The sequence below is a fragment of the Nelumbo lutea genome, chromosome 3, assembly GCF_056320005.1.
Source record: "Nelumbo lutea isolate HS-2025 chromosome 3, American lotus-T2T, whole genome shotgun sequence".
In the NCBI taxonomy this organism is placed as follows: domain Eukaryota; kingdom Viridiplantae; phylum Streptophyta; class Magnoliopsida; order Proteales; family Nelumbonaceae; genus Nelumbo; species Nelumbo lutea.
In genome coordinates this window covers 11,931,338-11,952,942 of record NC_142686.1, presented here as the reverse complement: position 1 = coordinate 11,952,942, position 21,605 = coordinate 11,931,338, and the positions used below count along the sequence as shown (strand labels likewise).

Genomic DNA, 21,605 nt, shown 5'->3' with positions numbered 1-21,605 from the left:
CTTCTCTATTTAACTGCTACAAGACCAGACATCATATATGTAGTTAGTCTACTATCAAGATTCATGTAGAATCCAAGCCAAGTCCACCATGGAGCAGCTAAAGGAATACTAAGGTATTTGCAAGGTACAAAGAGCTATGGAATTTGGTACAGAGTCACACATGACTCTAAGCTCATTGGCTACACCGACAGTGACTGGGCAGGTTCGGTTGATGACATGAAAAGCACATCTGGTTATGCTTTCACACTTGGATCATGGATATTTTCTTGGACTTCAAAGAAACAAGCAAAATCATCAGCTGAAGCAGAATATATTGCAGCAGCAATAACAACGAGCCAAGCTATATGGCTCAAAAGAATATTTGATGACATGGGAGAACCACAAGATGGTGCTACTGAAATCTACTGCGATATAAAATCTGTTATTGCAATGGCAAAGAATCTCATATTTCACAACAGAATCAAACATATTGGCATCAAGTATCACTTTATCAGAGAAGCAAAAGGAAACAAAAAAATAGAGCTCAAACATTGCAAAACTAAAGAACAGTTAGCTGACATATCACAAAGGCTCTACCAAAAGGCAAGTTCGAATTGTTACGAGACATGATTGGAGTTGTTGAAATGTGCACCAAGGAGGAGTATTAAATGTTGGTACACATTTTCAGAAGTCGTTAAATGAACTTTCTCGAAGATCAGTAAAGATAATCTATTTTCAATGTTTTTGTTTCATTCCATGTAACTCGTTGCATCTTCCAAATCTAGTTAATTCCCAAGGTCTGTCGATTCTTCTCCCAAGGTAATTAATGTCAGCCCAAGTCCAATGTAAGTCGGTTCACCTTCAACCGACTTCATCTAGTATAAATAGACCTCTGTACTGGTTCGATACATAAGAGAGAAAAATCAGAATATTACAAAACCTTTCTCTCGTTCAACCAAGTTCTACTCTGTTATTTTTTTTCTCTCTATCTTATTTTTTTACAGTATTTGCTGTTACTATCATTATCAACCATCAAAACATAACAGCACCGTGCTCAGAGCTGTGCCCAAGCCCAAGCAAGTGACCGATTTCATGCATCGCCACGGATGCCGCGTCAATCCAATCGGCGCGGATACCAGTTGTCCATCGCTCCTCCGAATCGAAATGCACTCTTCCATCAATGGGTGCATAGGCATGAGCAAGAACCCCTCCTGGTCCATCAAACGGATTACCATCGCCGTGATCACCTTTGAAGAATGAAAATCAAATGTTGGCACTGGACAGGTCTTGAATCTCTTCGAACGTGAAATTGCTTACCGCTGTCCACCTGGCGAATGCCACATAACAAAGTGGATGCATTAATAAATCGTCAACTGGAACAGTAGAATCAAGCACGTATTTGAGATGCATCTTATAAGGTGGCCACTTCGGGGTAGGAGTATTGTTGAAGAAGGTATAATGAGAAGAGAAGCCGAGGGTGGTCTTGCGTCCACTAACACCAAGAAGACGCTTCTTCTTCTTCTCCTTGCCTGATCGCATCCATGTCTCGCCTTTTATGATGTCGGGGACCCCGCATCGAGGCAGCATCATTTGTTTCACCGTCTCCACGTCCAGGCTCCCCGTTTCTTTCAGATTGTAGTTCAGCTGGTATGTCTTGATGGCCGACTCCAAGTGATGGTCGAAATCGTCGTCGTCGTTATGGTGATCGAGGTAGCCGAATCTCTGGAGATAGCGCTTAACTTGGTTGAGACCTTTTACTCTATCTCCCTTGTGGCATCCTTCTGACTGACGCAGGAACTGAAAGGCTTCTGGTCTGTCAGCTTCGCCATGACCATGAGACTGAGAGAGGAGAGAGAAGACGAGGAGGACGAAGACTGCCAAGAGAGAATACTGTGTAGCTGCCATTACTTGGATCTGGTTCGTTCACGTATATTTGGTTTCGTTCTACTTGATTGTCTTCTTATATAGTCAACGTAAGCTTTCTATTTAGGGAAGAAATTAAAGATTTTCAGACCAAATATATTAATAACCATAATCTACGCATGTGTAGCTGTGCTCCCTCTCTCGTCTCTCCTCTCTCCTCATGCCAGAGGCCCAGAATGTTTCCTTTTCTATGATTATTTGGAGGGCCCTACGGAAACATGAGACATGAAATCCGGGTCAGTTGGCTCAGGTTGAAGCCTTGAAGGTAAATCCATGCTAAATCTTAAAGGTGTAAATCTCAAGTCCAAGTATACTAATTAATTAATTAATTGTAATTACTGTTAATAGTAATATGTGCAAATTTAAGATGCAAATCTCAAATTCAAGTCTACTAATTAATTTATTTATAATAATTTCTGATAGTAATATGTGCAAATATTTATCGAAGACCTGAAGTATAATGAATCTACGTACACTAACATAATTTATAGTAAATCGTTAAGCCTCCCCTGAAAGAACTTTTTGATATAATTGTAAGTACTAAGTAGACCTCTTTTTCAGAATCTCATGAAAATGTCCAAAATATCATGCCATTACTTTTGACCAAAATTCTTATTTTCCAAATTCTATAATTATATGAATTTTTAGCCTAAATTCTTTCAATCTCTTTCCTTAAATTAATATTTTTTTCTAAATTTGCCATTTATATCAATAGCTCAAAGATGAAATTGCAACATCTTTTTGTTTACAAAGTTTGTATTGTTTCCTCTGTATAAACTAGCCTCAATAATAATTACATGGACACTTTTGACATTTTTGTACTTTTTGTTAGAGGATCCTAATATAGAGGATTTACTTGCAACTGTGTCAAAAACCATGGTTTTTAAAAACAAACCGGTCAGGGGTCCAGTTACTGGTTCGAATGGTCCAGTCGTTCAACCCAAACGGCTTGGCCCATTCCGACAAAAAATAAAAAATAAAATTTTAAAAAATTGGAAAATGGTCAAAACCGTTCGAACAGTTAATTGGCCGGTTCAATGGTTTATTGACCAAAATCAATGGTTTTGGGGGAAAAAGCAGTTTTGGAGGAACGGAGGTGACCGATTCACGATTTTTTCGGTCTGGTCCGGTTTTGAAAATAGTGTCAAAAACTTTAGGGGACGTTTCAACAATTTATTAAATTACCCCAAAACCATTGATTTTAATGGTTTCATTAAAATTAACTTTCACTAAATTAAATTACCAAAAACATGAAAATTACTTTATGAAAATCACTAAATTAAAATTTCATGATACTTACAGAAAACAAATATATATTAGCAATAATTATGGAAATTATTAATAATTACCAAAACCAATTTAAAATACCAATAATTAACTATGGAAATTATTAAAAAAATCTGATTTAATATTTTCCCAAATTACCAATGATTTCAAAGTTAATAACTCTAAAAAATTAAAATTCCACAAAAAAATTCCAAATATAGTTAAAATTCCCAAACAATCCAACTTAATAATTACCAAAATCAATGTAAATTACCAATAATTAATTATGGAAAAACAATTCTCGAAAAATTACAAAAGGTTTCAAGCAAAAATTATCAATATTGAAAACCTAACCTTCCAAGAATAATTTTTTACTCCAAGAGATAGATACTTTATGTTCAATACACTTATTATTTTTTTCAAGAAACTCGCACACACAACGGAATTTTTTGGGTTGAGGAAGAAGAATGGTATTTTCAACCATGAGGGGTAAAATTGGAATTATAATAAAATATAATAAATACTCCATATCACATGTATATGGCCTTACAAGTTCTATATTGCTCGGTAGCACCCTAGTACATGGCTCTTTGAACCACCGTTTGACCTAGACAGTTGGATTGTTTGGTCCGGAAACCGTTTAGGCAATTGATTCTATTTTACCCCAAACCCAGTCCCTAGCCAAAAAGTCGTTGAATCAATCAATAACATGTTGACTTGGGTGGTTAAATTGTCGGCCCGTTCAGCGGTTTTTTACCACTTTTATTTTAATTATTTTTAACTTTTTTAATTTTTTTTTGTCGGAACTATTTGTCATAAAAGTGGTAACCGATCAAGGTGATATGTTTATCAAAATTCATAGTCGGTCAAAGTTCTTTCAGTATCATGTCTCCTTGGCAGCATAATTTTTTTCTATTTATATATAAAAGGATATAGTTATTATGCTTTAGAAAAATTTTATCAAAACTTAACATTGTTTTTTAATTTCTTTGATGCCATCTTAAATTTGTTAGCATACATGCACACAATTAAATAGATAGATGTACACAACAGTTTGAATTGGTTAAGGCCTCAACCCTAATCCAATCCGAGTTCTGAATAACTCAGGTTCATACTTTTTCACCCCAATGCCCTAAACCAAACTTCAACCCTACCTAATCCAACCAACTTTTTCAGGTAGGTTCGGGTTAACCCGCCCCACGTTGCAGCTAAGCCCTAGGAGGTCAAATCAGCCCCCCACCAGATTGTCCCCCAAAACGTCCTACAGCATATCTCCGCCATGTTATATGAACATCTTCAGTTGATGGCATCATTATTTCTGATATCATCATGGAAAGATATTCCCAATACACGGCTTAAATGTGCTGTGGTACTTTGTGGAGGGCAATCTGGTGGGGGCTGATTTGCTCTCCTTTTTTTGGTATTCCATACAAGAGTTTAATTAAATAGGCAATATAATAAGAGCTACGTGTAATCAATCAACACGTCAGTACTGATCTGGACATGCATGAGGAAACTATAGCCAATTAGCCATGCATGAGCTGAGATTGGGAACTTGGTTGGACTTGGGCACAGCTCCGTTAAGAATGCTATCATGTATCCCACCGCTCCTCCTATCGGAACTCAGAAACTGAACCTGCACCTGGATGACATCGTACGTCGGAATAAAATCCTTGTACCGTTGAATATTGGTACGTACGTAGGAGGGGTGCTAGCTCTTGCTGCGAATAAGCCTATCGATGTAATGTATCCAGATCGACAAAATAATGACTACGTTTGAAGTGGAATTGAATGAATTTGCCACGCGTGATGCTTGTGAAATAAAAACTTTGATTCAAAATATAAGTGTGGAGTTCGACTACTTTTGGCTCCATTCCCGCTTGTAATGCAGTTTAATTACATTTGCAATATTATGAATGTATGGGAGCACAAATTATTAAATTTTCTCGATCCATCTGCATTTTACTTTATTTTACATATTATTAATTTCATCTTATTTCATTCACACTGCAAATTAACAAACAGAACAGACTAATTCTTCTAATAAATCATCTAAATCACAAAGAGCTGGAGCTTGAGCTGCTATTAAATAAAATATAATCCTCAAGCGTACAAGGATCTTATTCCGTCGATGTCATCCTGGTCCAGCTTCAGCTTCTGGGTTCCCATAAGAAGGCTGGGGTACATGATGGCGTTCCCAACGGAGCTGTGCCCGAGTCCAAGCAAGTGCCCAATCTCGTGCATGGCCACGGATTCCACATCATACCCATCCAAGCTCGCACCAATATACCATTTCTCATCTTTGTCGTAATGAAACCTTCCATCTGTGGGTGCATAAGCATGAGCAAGAACGCCACCAGGCCCATCAAATGGATATTTGTCTCCGTGGTCACCTCTCTCAAAGCTGATCTTAATATCGGCTGTAAGATAATCCTGAGTCTCTTGAAACCTGAAACGACTCACAGCTGCCCACCTCTGGAAATCTCTATCACACACAGGTCTCATGGAACTCACCGGGGTTCCAGGAAGAAATGCGTAGGTGAGAAGGGTCTTCGAAGGTGGCCACCTTGGGATGCCGGAGAAGAAGGAATAACGGGAAACAGTGTGGAGGGTTTTGCGTTCATGAGGGTGCTTCTTCTCCTTGCCCGATCGCATTGACGTTGTGCCATTCGTGATGTCGGGGGCTCCACATCTAGGCAAGCTCATTTGTTTCAAGGTCTCGGGGTCTAGGCTCCCTGTGACGTTTAGGTTGTAATTGAGTTGATAAGTCTTGATGGCCAACTCCAACAAATCATCGAAATCGTCATCGTCCTTGTGGTTGTTCAGGTACCCAAATCTCTCCAGATACCGTTTAAGCTCGTTGAGACCTTTTACAGTTTCTCCCTTGCGACAACCCTCTAAATGCCGGAGGAACTCGAAGGGTCGTGGCCTGTCATCTTTGCCATGAGAGAGGAGTGGAAGGAGGAGGAGAATGAGTGCCAAGACAAGAGACAATCTGTGACCCATTTGCTGGTAATTAATTAGTTGTTGCATTCGATCAAGGATGTTGGTTCTTCACCCTTCTAGTACTCTATTATTTATATATAGATTGATAGATACACAATATCCCACAGCACAGAACAGAAAACGCTTATTCAATTTTTTTTTTTTTTTCTTTTTCGTATTAAAGAAGACATTAGAAGGAATCGTGGAAAAATCAAAGTCTCATCTCATCAGCAGTCATAGAACAACAAAGTCCTCTCTCAAGTTCGGTTGCCATGATGAGATACCTCTAATCAACCAATGGATGGAGGCATCCCCTAGCCAATACGTATTGATCAAAGTCAACACCATAGACATTGCTGAGGTCAACTCAATAGCCTAAGTTTTGTACGATTCAGATTAGTGATGACAGGAAATTAAAAAACCAAACAAGAAAGAGAGGAAGAACATACATTCTCGTCAAGGGATATTAATTGTTAGTCAGTACAAGCTTTTCCCATTGTTTATTCGAGGATTTGCAACAAAGACTTTGAAAATCCGGAAAAGAGAAGAAAAAAAAAATAGGGTTTTGGATATTGATGCATGCTTGCTTCAAGTCTTCAACAATGCTTGAGAATTTAGGCAAGCGAGATGCGACAGATTATAAAGACATCTAAAATACGGGCAAGGAATGACAAGCTAACATTCCTGAAATTCAGCTTTTAACTCCAATTTGATCTCGAATGGGTTGGACTGACTGTCACTGATAATAGCTCAAATCAATTGCGAGCATTATGCATATAGTACACATACATTAATTATGGATATGCTAATGGGTCGGTTCTATCCGACTGCCCGAACTGAACTGAACCAATAATATTATAATATTATGTTGCCTTTGGTTCCATGATTTTGTCCCATTAATAATTGCGTCGATTCTAGCCTCAATATAGATTTGGACTTGGAACCAAATATTATTAAATTTATAAGATTTTCTTAAGTTTTTATAATTTTTATCATATTTTATGTTTAAAATGATAAATTTGATGAATAATATATAAGATAATATTAATTAAAAATATTTAATTGATTGACATTTAGTATTTTACTATAACATCAATATTATCAAATTTTTAAATTTTAAGTTATTATTTAAATAAATAGCTATTGTTTCAGTATAATTGAGTGTGGACCCAAGATTCTAAGTATGCGGTTTTGTCTCGACTAGTAAACGGTTCAGGACTGAGACCACCCTGTCCCGATCCCGATCCAGATCCGACCATTAACAACCCTAATGTCATGTGTCTTTTCATGAGTCCCACCCTATGGTATGGCTCAAAGCATAAGCTCTTAACTGCTTAACAACAGTTGGTAAGCAGAGGATGTTTTGTGATGAAAGAAAGCTGCTAATGGCGTAAAAGGAATAAAATTGAGGTGATTAAAGGAATAATATATATTAAGAAGGATATATAAAGGATATACAAGTAGTTAACTTTTTCTTAATTAATGTTCAGAAAAGGGTTTAAATACAAAGAGAAGCTTGAGGTAACGTCGGCCAGTCAGCCGAACAACCACCACCTCTAGTTCTACCGTTGTCATTCGCCAGTAGGTTGCTTGAAAGCGGAAAACCAGGCGATGAACCTTCCCAAACGGATACTAGTAGATGTACTATATATTTGTACTACTTAATCTCATAGTATTTTATCTTCCAATAGGGAAAAAGCATTATTTAGTTTAATGATTTCTTTAAAACTTAGGGGTGGTAATTTGTACTCCTTCGGGAGGGCTTTCATGCAGCTGCTTTTAAAGTTGTGTGAGCGAAAAAACCCAAGTTGTGAAATCCTGGCAGCTAAAAATTGCCTTACATGAGCCCAAAAAATTGACTTTTGGTGAAGCTATTGTAAGTAGCTTCCATAAATGGTTCTGTTTTATCACTGCAAAAACCATTCCAAATGAATTTTTCATACCAAATCCACCAACCCACCCATTTATTTAGCAAGTTGGGGAACAGTTAAATCACCTACTGGATCAACTTAAGACTTGGAATTTGCTCCTCATACCAACCTCACAATCACATCCCACCATGTATTGAGAGCATTTCTTATAAATATTTACATACAAAAATGGAAAATGTTCCTGATGTACAACTGTGACATGCCGTGAGGACAGTGTGAGAAGTGCTCTGTGAACAGAGCAGATCCAAACTTTAAATGGATTGGTAGGTTGAGCCAACCACCTCAAAGATCAATCTGGCTGGGACTTGCAACCCTCCTCAAAAATTAATGGCCCCCATCAGGCGATTTTGCCAGCAGACCAATTAATTAAGCTAAGATATATCGCCGCACCAAACCCAAATTAAGTGTTCGACCACATGATTGCTTTCGTTTTTCAAAACGAAAACTGCAATAAATGACGTGGCAATTGTTTATGCTTTCAAAAATAAAACCAATCATATTGTCCAACACCCCCTAAGTATATCGTTTTATTTTATTTTTCACATGAGCTCACAATATTGAGCGAAATTGAGTATTCCAAAGTTCCAAACGGACTGGGAAAGCTGGAGCAACCAATCCCATGGGCCATGTGAATCCTAGGTCCAGGTCTCAAAACGTTGGTAATATAAAATCATTGCCGACTTCAGGGCCAGGTTTGAATTACAAAATCTTGCTAGAGCTAGCAAAATTAGCCCAAAATATATGTATAATATCAGACCATGATTTGGAAGCCCAATAGCTTATTAACTCACCACCCTAATCAAGGTTCAAAATATCAATACGTCCAATACGCCAATAAAGGCATATCGGGCAATATCCATAGCTTTTTGTTTTCTTTTTTTTTTTAGTTTTTTTAAATCTGATTCAGAAGGGCCGATTTAAAGTCCACCCACCCCCTGAATTGATCAAAACCCCGATACACCCTGTAGGGACGTATCCGAAAGCTCCCAATACAATACATATCAAGCCGATACATATCTATACTATAAACCTTACCTCTAGCATCCAGAAAATGTATTCCGCTGGTAAATACATAACGCGAGGGGAAAATCAAAGTGTCACTAAATTGTGAGTGACTAAGTGCTCATGAGATACAGGTTTGGACTGTGTGTAACGCATCACAAGATTTCCCCGATGAGATGAAAACAGCAGTTCAAAATATAAAACCAAAAGACTTGTATGAATTACGAAATTCTTAATTAATATTGTCCCATCAAGAAATATTACATCACAAAGGCTATATGTAGATTGCTTTTACGTGACTAAATATGTTTAGCTCTCCAATCTACTGCAAAATCATCATCATTGTCATCTTCGTCACTAAATGATTCTTCGTTGCTGGGCTCCTTGTTTGTCGTTACAGGAACTTCCTTTCTGGCAAGCATAGCAGCCTTTAGTTCCATCTGCTTCTTCCTTAACATCTCCACTCTTTCCCAATAAGACCTACAACAAAGAAGAGAAAACTTGAGGAAACCGATACAAGGATAAACAAATACTGAATGGCCCAAAGAGGAGGCAAGAACAAGACATTTATAACTTTTGGGTCCAGAACTCACTTTTGCTCCAAAGACTCAGCTCCTTCTATCACTTCAGCTGCATCAAACTGCATTTCCAATACCAAATTAGTTCAGTAAAAGGTTATCACATTAGAATGTCTTAACTAAAAAATGGAAGATATCATTATTCTCCAGACCGGTAAAACTTTTGATCAGGATGAATTGAAACTCACCTCTTCTTCCTCCAAACGGTTATCTACTTCCTGCAAATCCCCTTGGATGACCTTTTCAAATTCCTTGTACTCATCCCTGAAGAAGTTTTAGCATAGTTTTATGATTGTTCTTAAACGAATAGGGCATAGTTTCAGTTTTAATGTCAAGGAGTACAAACAGGTAATGGTGCATGACAGATACAGGTGGTTTTCAGTTTTTCACCCAGTATTGAGACAACAGAAATCTGCAGTGTGAGACAGCAATAATGGAAAACCCACCCAAATGCAAATTCCTGACCATGGATCCATCTATATTTTATTTGGAAAACAACCCATTTTAGATGAGCATTTAGATAAGAAATCTCCTAACACAAAGTATTAATAGCCAGTGGCTGAGGAATTCGGATTAGCTCAATGCTTTAGCCGTTCAGCGGGCTGTGGAACCAATGATGAGGTCCCATGCTTGTAATAAATTCATGGGCCCCACTGTAAAAAATGTGGGCCCCATGTATTTAAATACTGGCGTGGAACCTCATCATTGGTTCCACAGCCTGCTGAACAGCTAAAGCGTTCAGCTAAACCTTGCGAGCAATTCAGATTAGCTGAACGCTTTAGCTGTTCAGCAGGCTGCCAAGGTTCCACGCCAGTAATAAATTCATGGGCTATCATTGGTTCCACAGCCCGCTGAACAGCTAAAGCATTCAGCTAAACCTTGCTCCTGGCTGAGATTACCCAAAACAGCAACATACAACACAGGCAATATGCACAGAAAATAAAGACAAAGGAACTTACTTGATGTCAACTTTTACAGGCTCAATGCCACGTGCACGTAGATCAGCATCCTTATTATCAAAAAAACCTTCTGGAAGAGCTCCCTTGGCTTGCTTCAGTTCTGTACCACCCAGATTTGTCGATGCATAGGTGAGCTGGCTGGAGGATTTAATTTCACTTCGACCCTTTGCATCTACTATATGAACATTAGATAGTCCATCTATCTTGCTTTTAAAGTCAGAAGGCTCAACATGATGAGTTAGAGAAGAACTAGCTGGTTTCCCATATTCATTAAGAGAACCAGAACCTACCAACTTGACAGAAGTTTGCGGAGCACCAGAATTAACCTTGCTTCCAAAATCTGATCCTAGAAATATGCCAGTAAGTTACATTACTCATCAGTTCAATATCTTGGTGACTTTGTCAGATAGATTTAAGTCCACTTCTGAAGATAACAAACATTAAAAAATTACTTATCAACTTGGTAAACAAACAAATATGAAAAAAGAAAAAAAAAACTAAAACAGAATCACAGATAAAGATAATCTAAATAACAAATATGCATTTGCAGGCAATCAATTGATATGTATTAACCTGAAGCTTACATAAATGCCTGTTCTGTTCCTAGCAGAATAATAGGTGCTTTGCTCTTCAAAATAGCATGGAACTTTTCATAATCGTGATCCCACAATAATTTGTGCAACTTTGTGTATCTCTTTTATTCATATATAAAAGCATTGGTTTTATAAGATTATAAGAAATGATAGAAAAATGGAAGAGAGCACCATCTATTAATAAAAGAAAGATAAACCCACATCTGTCCAAAATAAACAGATGGGGAAGTACAAAGGCAGCATCAAGCTGATCACACGGAAATGGATAATACAACAAGATTACAAACAAGGATTATGATACATCTGATACGGGGCAAATCATATCGGTATCGGTTAGTAGTGGTACGGGATACGCTACGAATAGAAATGTATCCCATAAGTCGTCCGTATCCAACCGATATAAATGTGTATCGGGCCAATATGCACCGAAACGGGCCAATACATGCGATACGCAGCATATCTTTTATCAACAAAAATGCAATAAGGTGACTCGAACTCAAGTCACCTAAAGCATGTCAATCTTTCGGCACGATTTTAAACCACCGAACCACATTTCATTATGTAATAATAAATGAAACAACATAAATTTTACTAATACATGTTTATATTTAACAAAAAAACACATGTAAAATAGTATTTTATAAACTAATAGAACAAATAATCCATCAAATCCATATTTATATAAAAAGCTAATTTTCAATATCAATAAATTTATACAAACAAAATATTAATAACAGAATAATTATTTTAATAATTAAAATTTATAAATTTGCACTTGATATGCATCTTAAAATTTTATACATTTTACAAATTATTAATTAATATTTTAATTTACATTAATAAGTAATAACAACATATTTATTATTTACAAAAAATAAAAATATTGTTTTCAAAATATTAAAAAATATAATATTAAATTGAATCTATCAAATCCATTAATCTACATTTATTTCAAAAAATGATTTTTTATTTCATATAATTTATAGAAATAAAAATATTAATAATGGAATAATTACTTTAGTAATTAAAATTATGAATTTGCATATCACATGTTTCTTAGAAATTTTAACAAATTTGATATACTTTAAGTAAACATTATATTTTTATAAATTATTAATTGATATTTTAATTTGCATTTGAGAATTTAATATTTATTTATTGTTTGTTAATATTAAAATTAAAAACAATTTATATAATAATTAAAATTCATAGGTGCATATATTTAGTGTCTTGGACTCCTGATTGATGCATTATAAATAAAATTTTATGATATCTATGCATCCTAGTATATTAATTGTAATATATTTCTTCATATATACCATTAAAATTGTGTTTATATACTATTTTAGTCTTAAACTTAGTATCTTAATGTATTTATGGAAGTTTTATGTATTTCCCTAGCGTATCCAATATGATACCCAATACCGATACTTTAATCACTGATTACAAATGGACCCCTGGTTCAGGCATTCCCCAATAACACCCCTGACAGTTCACCTCAGCTTGAGCTAAACTGTCAACTAGGGAGTTAGCTGATCTTGGGACCCACTTAAATGAGCACTTCAGGTTTCTTCCCAGATTTTTGGTCTCTCTAGCCAGAACTCTAAATTCAATCCTCATGCCCAAAATTCAACTTAACCACCTGATGCAACAAGGTACAAACAAATAAACAAACAAAATGAGATCAATAATACATACTCACCAGTTTTTGGCTTCTTTGCCTCGGGATTATCAAAAAATCCTTCTGGTAAAGCTGATGATGACTGAGGTTTATGCAACTCTTTTTGGGGCTCAGATTTAGGTTTATGCAACTCCATAGATGACTCAGCTTTAAGTTTGCTAGATTCTTCATGAGGCTGAAATTTTCCATCAGAAATTTGAGATCTCCCAGCTGCAGCAGCCTTGATATTATTAATTGCCTGAATATAAGCATACTTTCATCAACATACTTAGTTACACATACCACTCATGAAAAAACATTATCACTGATTGTGGATTCTACTACTTGTTGTCTTTTACAAAATAAACAAACCATTTCATGGTAAAGTGACTTTATGTATAAAATATAGGAATTTTGTTATCAAGGACTAAGAGGACATAAAAAGAATTTACTGATATCTTTCTGTGAGACAGAAGATAGACATTTACTTACATAATTTCAAAAATAAATAAACAAATAAAATAACATTCCTATGTGCCAAGAAAACTCTCAAAAGATTCTATTGAAAGCTAAGCTTGAAAAAAGAGCAAGAGTTTTAGATCCACTAGAATGCATTGAGAATCAGTGAATAAGGAAAAAGAAGAAAAAAATCCTCTTAAGCCAGCATAGGTCATCCAGAGAATCATAACCTGGTTCAGTGGTTTCTACATCAGCAAAATTCATCCTCAGATTGATATTTTCCTTGGGATTTGAGTTTATGGAGGTAGGGGGTAATGCAGATAATCACTAGATATAAGGATGAGAGATGGCCCCAATGGCTCCTGGAGAATGAGACAACTGATTAGGGAGGCAGACCTTTGGCATTGAAAGTGAACATCTTGTCCAATAATAGAAGTATCCAAGGTCCATTGCTGTATTCCTTTTTACTGTTGAAAATCAGAGTGGACATCCAGAGTGGAATGACCAGGCTCTGTTGTACTAGAAGCTGAATCAGAAGATATTCCGGGAGTCATACGTGCATTCCTTCTTATTTTTCTCTGCAGATCTGGGTATCCTACTCCTTTCTTCTGAGTGGCAGTTGTATATTGTACTTGCATTACCACACTGACAAGCACGGAATTTGGGTTTGACACTGAGAGTGGCCACTTAGTGCCGAAAAAAAAACACAAAAAAAAGCAAAAACAAAATAAAAAGCCAAAGGTTAGGTCCATATCCAGTCCATCCCATTACTCTAAAGCCTATACAAATTATTCAAGAGTCACAATCTGGTTCAATAATTTCTAAACAAGGCAATACTCATTCATCCAGGCCTTCATGAAACTTTCATAGGCTAAACAAAATGCCTGATGACCTGAAAGCTAATTTTTTGGATTTCTCTCTAGATTTTGTCCACATGATCGTTTAGTCATTGCCCCTGTGTCATGCATTTAAAACTGGAGTTTTATTTATTTATTTGTTGGGGATAGCAAAGTTAGGATTTAAACTTCTCTAGATGTTCCACAATAAGATATTTGTTGCATAAACGAAGCATGTGAAAATCCTCTTAGGTATATATTGTTGGCATAGGCATGGTTACTTCCAAAGCATAATGTAGTCATTCCAATGCCCAAAATAAAATCTTTAATGAATTTAGAAGACTTACAAGTGGTACACAACACAAACAATTCCTACATGCTTCTTATTAGTTCGTTCATCAATTGACAACATTAATAACACTTAAATCCCTTAAGCCATTCTAACACGGGAAACTATCACTCTAAATATTAACAAATGAAACTAAGATAGTAAGATGCAACAAGTTCTGCTCATAAACAATGTATTTGTTAAGATTCTCCTAATCTCCTTTCCAATATCATGTTCCAAGAAGCCTTAAAAGTCTTCTCTCAGAGTTGTACATATTGTTACTGTTCCATCATATAGAGGAATAGTGATATAAGATAGCAATGTGACATAAAACACAAAAGTGAAGGTTGTAATTGGAAATGATGATGTGACACTTGTAAAGGACAATAGGAGAACTTCAATCTAAGCTGTTTGGCTAAAAGAAGTTTCACATATACATATCGTTCTCTCAAAAGCAAGTATTTCGGGACAAAATGCTAAGCAAATATAAACCATCTGGAAGCCCCACAGTTGGAATATTCCATGATTACAATTATTCAGCGAAGTATAACCTCATGATGTTTACGGGAAGCTTGGTGTGCAGGCCAGAGGGATTCAGACTTCAAAGTGACATCACAAACCCTGCAGACAGGTTGGTCATGTTCATTGTACCTGCAATTGGTGGGGGGTGGGGGAGTAGAGTAAATCAGAACTTGAAGGATTATACTTCTCAATTAATGCATGGATAGTCAGCCTTCTTTACCATTACGGATTTACCACCAAAATGTCTAGATTGAGCTAGAATATTTTATTTAAAAACAAAGCCCCTCGTATGCATGAATTCATCTAACTTATTTGACTCATATAGATTCCTGGGAATCATAAGATACATTATAGTTACATTTACATTTACACCATGATTATCACTTTATCAGATTATGACAATGTTGTCACTGGTAATGCAAAACTCCTTTCCACTTTCAGACTTCTGAACAAAAATTCCTTTACCCCATAAATCTAGTACAAATTTATGAATCATTCATCATATTTCTATTTTTCAATTGTGCAGATCTATGCATATCTATGCACACCAAATAGATGGTTATTACATTTCCATAATAGAATGATTATTCAAATTTTCCTCTTTAAATTATAATCCTATGAAAACTTCTTCAGTCATAATAATCCGTGGACATTCTTTGGTTCTCCAACATCAGTGAAGGGCAGACATTGAAAGCGTGACAGAAACACCTAGAATATTTAAAATTCCAGCAAACTTACAAGTTACATCTCATGCTGGATTTTCTTTTTTTTTTCCTTTTCTTGATAATTTTTTTTCAATGCTAGATATTGTTGAAACTAAATACATATTGTGTTTGCATTTTCATTTCAAAGGTTTTACATTAGGCATTTCAACACTTCAAAGCTAAACCCATATGGCATAAACAATATCAGAATGTAAGGGCCAATCTAGATGATGTCACCTTAAGAAAACAGCGGATGGAAAAACAGTGAATCACTTGTTTATAAATCGTATTTTTGCATCATTAATCTGGAAATACTTTTTTTTTACTCTCTATTTGTTAGTGAATATTCTCTTCTTAAAAAACTAAACAGCATTCCATGGAGATGGCTCTAGTGCCCTTTTGTTCTCAAGGGCCAGATAATGTGGAAATGCCCTACAAGGCACTGTGCAAATCAATATCTACTAGGGAGCAGGAGTGTTTGTTCTCCAACGACACATGAAGAGTTGTTGAAAATGAGGTTAATATTTGCATGCTAAGCAGTAGTATATACAGTATCATATGAACAGGCATATGCTTTCCTCCATTTTATTTGGGCAATCATTTACAAACTTGTTTTCTGGTTGATTGTCAAGAAATCTTAATTTAGAATGTACAAAAATTATTCTAACCAAGGTTCAAAATATTGACACACGATACCAAAAAACTGGGTATGGTATGTATCAATTGGTCGATACACATGATATTATGTTTATTTTTTTCAGCCTGATAATTGAGAGAGAGGCTGATGAAGACTACTATCATCTGAAAGTTTCAAAACCCCCAAACTATCAGTGTTAAGTGTGTCAGTGGCCTTCGAAACCAATACAATACACCCCATATTGGGCATATCATATCAATAATTTGAACCCTGATTCTAACTAAACACTATCCTCACGGAGCAATGGATTTCAGCAAGTAATTTTAATCATGGTTCAAAGTACACCTTTGTGTATCGGCAGAAGCATATTGGTACTTTAAACCATGCACCTTTTTTTGTAGTTATTTTCCGAATTAAGGTTTTATGTTTATTTTTATATATATTATTCTTTTTTTGAGAGAGAGAGAGAGAGAAAGTAAAGTAATGATTTGTATTAATACTACACTGTAAACATAGTATGCTCAACATGTACAGCCAGGAACTATACATCAGATTCAACAAAAGACCCTAAAAAATCTTCTCAGACCCAAAAAGTGCTCGAAAGCAGGTTAAATGATACTAATCAACCTGACTAGCCGAATAGGATGCTGTTATCAAAAAATTGACCATGGGGAATTCTTCTGAAGAGATCTGCGACTGACAAGCCACAACTCACCCTTTCAAAAATCCTTCTACTCATCTCCTTCCACAGCCCCCAACATATAACATGGGGGACTGTGCTCCACAACAGCTTCCCTTTTTGGTTTAACCCCGACAGCTTCCAGGACTGCAAGAGCTCAAACAAACACCTTGGCTGACACCAACTTACATTCAGCAACCTACAGATATGGTTGAACAAAAGACTGGCTGCATGGCAGTGCAGGAAAAGATGACCACAAATTACACACTCCAAAGAGTTCAGAGACATTCCCCTTCTTGCTAGCTGAACCTTTGATAGGCACTTGCCATTCACAGCTGCCCACATGAAGAAGTTTATCTTGGAAGGAATATGTAAAACTCAAACCTCCTTCCAAGGAAAATCCAGAGTGGGTAAGTCTACAAGATTCTCATAGAGGGGTTTGACAGAAACTTTACCCTCTTTGGACCTTCTCCAAATTCTTTCATCCTGCCAAGTCCAAGAAGGTTTTTGAGCAAGGGGAGGTTGGAGTGGTTACCAGATCAGAAATCTACCAGTCATTGAGTTGCCGCCTGAAAGTTGAGCTCCAAACTCCCTCATTTCCGACCCAATCTATCTGATCTGCAACCAGAGCATCTCTGTTATGTGCTAGCAAAAATAGGGAAGGAAATTCATCCATCAAAGCACCATTACTGCACCAGAGGTCAAGCCAGAACCAAGTCCATCTTCCATCCCCAACCTTTAACTTAATCCCCCGGATGAAACTTGAGAAAGTTTTCCCTATTCCTTACCAAACTGAGAAACCAACCAAAGAGATATCATTACCTGGGTCCCAACCATTACTGCTCAAGCCAAATTTCTCCTCAACTAACCGCCTCCATAAACTAAGAGGCTGAGCATTAAATAGCCAGAACCACCTCCCTAGCAAAGCTGTATTCATCTTCTTCAAATTTCTCACACCCAAGCCACCTGCTGAAATAGGATTACAAACAGTCCCCCAGTTCACTTGATGGATTTTCTGTCCACCTCCCTTGCCACACCACAAGAAATTTCTCTGCAACTCTAGCCTATCAGCCACTTTGGCTGGAATAGGAAAACACCTGTAAACAGGTGTATCACATACCCAAAGATACAAAACAATACGCCCAATACGGGTGTATAGTATCAATACTTTTGAATCTCGATTTTAATTGGTTCCTTATATATATTCATAACTTCCCGGTTGATCATGTTTAATTTAGAAGTTAGAACTGAATGAAATTTTCATACACTACTAGCTTCTGTAAGTTAACTTGCTGAATTGGAGGCCTATATTTTGAAGTACAGCCTACACAATCCAAGCCAGTGATCTAGATAAGCTAAACTATAATATTACTTTCATGAGAAAATAGACCATGTGGGATTAATGAGGCACATTTCTTGTCCAAGAAATTGTCAAGTTTTATAAATTATTTTGCTGCAGGCAAAAGTTCATGTAATTCTCAGGTACTGAGTGACACCGAGAGGTAGGGGTGTCAATTGGACCGGATTTGGTCCAATCCTATCCAGTCCAAATATGAGCCCATTACAGATGGACTGGGTCCAATCCAATCCAATGAATACTCTGGACCTTTTTTTTTCGAGAAAAGGCAAGATAAATTTTATTGATATAAAATACTAGTACAAAGGGACCCCCCCAGGAAAACACCTTAGTAGGGGACACAGCCCAAACAGAACAAGATTACAGATGTCATAGGTTCCTAGAATTCAGCCTAGCCCCCAACTGAGAAGCTTGAATCCCCTTCGAAGCAGAGACCCAAGAGCTTTCCGAAAGAAATACGCTGGACCATTTTGGACCAGTCCAGTTCAATGTCTGGACTGTTCAAACTGTTCAAATTGATTTTAATTTAGACTGTTCAAGGGACTGGATATTGATTCAATCTGACCCAACCAATATAAATCCATTACGGACGGGACAAGGGCCAATCCAATCCAATAAATACTTTTGACCATTAAGCCTGGACAGATCCAATTCAATATGTCTTATTAGTCCGTCCAATCCATACAAATTGATTTTGATTTGGATGGGGCCCAACCCAAAACCAGCCCATTGACATAGAGGAATGTTCAGGTACAGGTGATTGCTTGGCATAAAGTGTACAGTTTGCAGCAAGGTTTGCACAGGGGTGATATGTCAGGTTGAAATCAGTGAAGCAATCAGAGATCAAAACAGTTTTTTTTTTTTTTGCCAATAGATTTAAATAAAACATCAAACTGAAGGAAAGGTTGGCAAGAGACCGACTGGGTCTCCTTTGGTACTGGTTTCTCAGAAAGACAATGGTTCAGATTTAGCTTTGCTTTGCTTTATCCATTTGTTGACAATGATGGAAATAAGGTTTCAAGTGAGGCTGAAGTGTGGAATTAAACATCTTACCCATACATTGAGCTCTCAATCAGAAGATTGGTTATGAACTTGAGCCAGACAAGTTAATGAATGCCACCAAGGCATTGAAAACTAAAGTTGATGATACCTCAGAGGTGGAGCAAGAAAGTAGTTTGGGTAAGGCTAAGGGAGTTAAAAGTCATCGACTCATTGATTGGTCTATGTTCCCAAGATCTTTTGGTGAATGAGGAATGCTTTTTGAAGCAGGAACTAGAAACAAATATACAGTGGTTTAAGAAAAGAAAATTTTGCAGGTTTAATGCTGGAGAGGCTCATTGTCAGGTCTGATAGGACGATTTTTGTTTGGGAGGCAAGACAGTGGTAGAGGAGTGGCAGAGATTTCGAGTCTACAAGTAGTCCAATCAGAGATCTGATAAGGTTGAGTTAGTTGAGAAAGAGGAGTTGGAAGCTGACCATTTCAGGCACTAAGAAATCATGTTCTAAGCTTCTAATGTTCCCAATCTAAAAAATATGTCAAATCCAATAGTAGTGCTTCCTCAAAGAGTGCAGGTTTCTTAAAGAGGATCCTCCGTGGAGGTTCCTTCACAAGAATGAATATATTTGAATTATTGTATTAAGCTTCTTATATGGCCTCATGTACAATAACTGATTTGAACCTGCCTTCACAACTTGCATTTCTCTTTGGTCATTCCTGATATGTTTTAGGTGCTACACAAGATGAGTTTGGTATTCATTTGCTACTATCACCAGCTAATTATAATTCCATCTATATTGTAATCAGCTAACCACTATGCCAAAATGTACCTCACATGTGCTGGACCTAGGTAGTATCAATAAAACCAAGATAAAGAAAAACTAAAAACAAAGATCAGAGAGAATACGTTCAATTACGAGCATATCCATCTATTATTGGGATTTAAAAAAGTAATAGTAATAATAATAATAATAGAAGTTCACCTAACAAGGGGAGAACCCAGGCATTATTAAAGAGAGGTTCACCTTACAAGGGGAGAATCTATGCGTTTGTCCCGCTTCTGAGAAGATTCTTTCAATTTAGCACGAAATAAGGCCTTCTTTGCTTGAGCATCCATTGATAATACAAGAAACAAATTCCAAGGCAAATGCAAACAGATGAATCCAACCTAACTAGTCTGACAAAAAATAGAATTCTTTGGTCAAAAGAATAAACAACACTGAATCAAGATGCAAAAACCACAACCACCAGTAGGAAGAGAGAGAAAAAAGTGTGAGATGGTTTCCCACATTTTAACTCTCCTTTGGAGAAAATCTAAGAAACAAGCATATAACAGTCATAAGAAGTATTTTTCCTTTGTGAACTGTTTGGGTAAACAAACAGAGCATGCAACCCAATAACAACTTAGTTTTGTGAGTTTTAGAAAGTAACGTTCCAAAAACAGTGTCTTTGGACAGACCTCTGAGTGTTCAACTACTTTTGTTCTTTCTCAATTGTTGCTATTATGCTGATTCAATAGATACACTACAGTAAAGCAGGACTTTTATCAATATTAGTAGAAGATCAAGACTGTAATCAGTCTTGAATCCTAAAAGGTTTTAGGTTTGTAAAACAGAAAAGATGAGAGAAAAGGGAGAGAATAGAAGAGAAGCAAGAGAACACAAGTTGCTGAAATGAGGGACAGATTCTAACAGATCTACCGCCGCCACTCTCTTAATATTTATAGGTTTATGTTTAGTACATGATGAAAGGACACATCTGCCCTTGGTACTTACATAATAAAGAAAGTAAATAAAACTGAAATAAATAACAGCTGAATTAGCAAACTGACTCAAACTGACACTACTATAACTGAAACAAATACTGCTGTCCTACGAACACAGCGGGGACCACTGCAGTGGGGCCCACATCAGTGTTCTCTACAATATTTATAGCTGAATATACACTAATTTTATAAAATATTTCCATACTACAAGAACTCTCTACAGTGCTCTAATCCTTCAGCCAGCGATTTATGGAAGAGAAAGGGGAATTTCGTTCATCTTTATTGAGATATATCATCAGAAAATGGAGTGAACCAGAATAACCAAACACCTAGTATACATGAGTAATTGAAAACCAGATTACAAAGTAAATCTTGACTTTGTTGCAAAGGCAGAAGCAACAAATAGGAACCAGATTTAACCTTTACTGCAGAGACTAACAAGTTT

General features: G+C 36.6%; 2 protein-coding genes and 1 pseudogene across 51 annotated transcripts in view; all 3 read right to left on the bottom strand.

The window, feature by feature from the left end:
* Positions 1-969: 969 nt before the first annotated feature.
* Positions 970-1,884, bottom strand: LOC148862964 (metalloendoproteinase 1-like; annotated as a pseudogene).
* Positions 1,885-5,271: 3,387 nt separating this feature from the next.
* On the bottom strand, positions 5,272-6,201 carry LOC148862963 (metalloendoproteinase 2-MMP-like). The gene has a single exon (XM_088975458.1). It carries the CDS (start codon positions 6,199-6,201, stop codon positions 5,272-5,274), a length of 930 nt encoding a protein of 309 aa, XP_088831584.1.
* A 3,083-nt stretch (positions 6,202-9,284) lies between these two features.
* The window catches only part of LOC148862962 (zinc ion binding protein), a 29,474-nt gene continuing 17,153 nt past the window's right edge, over positions 9,285-21,605 (bottom strand). For 22 of the 50 annotated variants that reach the window (XM_088978031.1, XM_088978042.1, XM_088978039.1 and 19 more), the window contains 7 exons: positions 20,421-20,572; positions 15,051-15,150; positions 12,919-13,135; positions 10,624-10,969; positions 9,853-9,928; positions 9,680-9,726; positions 9,285-9,566 (listed from right to left, as the gene is read on the bottom strand). In XM_088978031.1, the coding sequence (XP_088834157.1) occupies positions 9,386-9,566; positions 9,680-9,726; positions 9,853-9,928; positions 10,624-10,969; positions 12,919-13,135; positions 15,051-15,150; positions 20,421-20,512 (1,059 nt within the window). In that variant the 5' untranslated portion in view covers positions 20,513-20,572 and the 3' untranslated portion in view covers positions 9,285-9,385. Of the gene's footprint in view, positions 9,567-9,679; positions 9,727-9,852; positions 9,929-10,623; positions 10,970-12,918; positions 13,136-13,731; positions 14,022-15,050; positions 15,151-20,420; positions 20,573-21,605 lie in introns of those variants that run through there. The other 28 variants (XM_088978067.1, XM_088978071.1, XM_088978069.1 and 25 more) reach the window with 8 other exon arrangements.